At 26.0% G+C, this 1,396-nt stretch overlaps 1 protein-coding gene across 1 annotated transcript; it reads left to right on the top strand.

Moving 5' to 3' along the window:
- Positions 1-737: 737 nt before the first annotated feature.
- On the top strand, positions 738-1,022 carry LOTGIDRAFT_121801 (hypothetical protein; the record flags this gene model as incomplete). The annotated part of the gene is made up of 1 exon (XM_009059175.1): positions 738-1,022. A coding segment is annotated over one exon (285 nt), but the record flags the coding sequence as incomplete, so codon positions are not given.
- Between the last annotated feature and the right edge of the window lie 374 nt (positions 1,023-1,396).

Here is a 1,396-nt window from a genome sequence, read left to right as displayed (position 1 = left end):
GAATGGTATCGCCGGTAAGATTTCTTCTTTATAACTTAATTATGTAGATCAATTATTTGATTTGAGACAAACCAAAAGTCAAATTTTCATTCTGTAAAATGATGCAATGAAATCACAGCAGCAGAAAAAAAAAATGCATTTTTTGATTAATGTTGAAACTGTTTTTAATTTTTTTTAGAAGAAAATATAACCATGTATATTGTATGGAAAAAATATAATATTTTTGAATGAAATTTCTCCACTATGTATGTATTGAATATTATTTGCATATTGCAGCTGATAATACTGAATGGATGAATGAAACACCTAAGTCATTATGGAAGAAAATTATTGATGAAGCTCAAGATTATTATCATTATACTTTAGAATGGTATGTATAAACTATAAACAGAATGAAGTGGTGAAAGGTTGATAGCCAATATGAGAACTGACCTGCAAAATTTCCTTTTGTTTTATGAAACTTGTTTTTTTACTCCAAAACCATATTCCGGTGTTGATATTGTTTATTGTCCATATCTCAGTGATATTCAGTGGTTCTTTTGTCTATATTTCAGTGATTCTATTGACTATATTTCAGTGATATTCAGTTATTCTATTGTCTATATTTCAGTGATATTCAGTTAATCTTTTGACTATATTTCAGTGATATTCAGTTATTCTATTGACTATATTTCAGTGATATTCAGTTATTCTATTGACTATATTTCAGTGATATTCAGTTATTCTATTGACTATATTTCAGTGATATTCAGTTATGCTATTGTCTATATTTCAGTGATTCTATTGTCTATATTTCAGTGATATTCGGTTATTCTATTGACTATATTTCAGTGATATTCAGTTATTCTATTGTCTATATTTCAGTGATATTCAGTTATTCTATTGACTATATTTCAGTGATATTCAGTTATTCTATTGTCTATATTTCAGTGATATTCAGTTATTCTATTGACTATATTTCAGTTATATTAAGTTATTCTATTGTCTATATTTCAGTGATTCTATTGTCTATATTTCAGTGATATTCGGTTATTCTATTGACTATATTTCAGTGATATTCAGTTATTCTATTGTCTATATTTCAGTGATATTCAGTTATTCTATTGACTATATTTCAGTGATATTCAGTTTTTCTATTGTCTATATTTCAGTGATATTCAGTTATTCTATTGACTATATTTCAGTTATATTAAGTTATTCTATTGTCTATATTTCAGTGATGCTATTGTCTAGATTTCAGTGATTTTCTTAGATTTTATTGTCTAAATTTCAGTGATTCCATTGTCCAGATTTCAGTGATATTCAGATTTTACTGTCTAAATTTCCATGATTCTCTTGTCTAAATTTCAGAGATATTCAGTGATAATATTTTCTATACTTCTGTGATTCTATTGTC

This window comes from Lottia gigantea (genome assembly GCF_000327385.1).
Source record: "Lottia gigantea unplaced genomic scaffold LOTGIsca_38, whole genome shotgun sequence".
NCBI classification, from domain to species: domain Eukaryota; kingdom Metazoa; phylum Mollusca; class Gastropoda; family Lottiidae; genus Lottia; species Lottia gigantea.
Note: the sequence above shows the minus strand (reverse complement) of the source record. Positions and strands in the feature narration are given on the sequence as shown.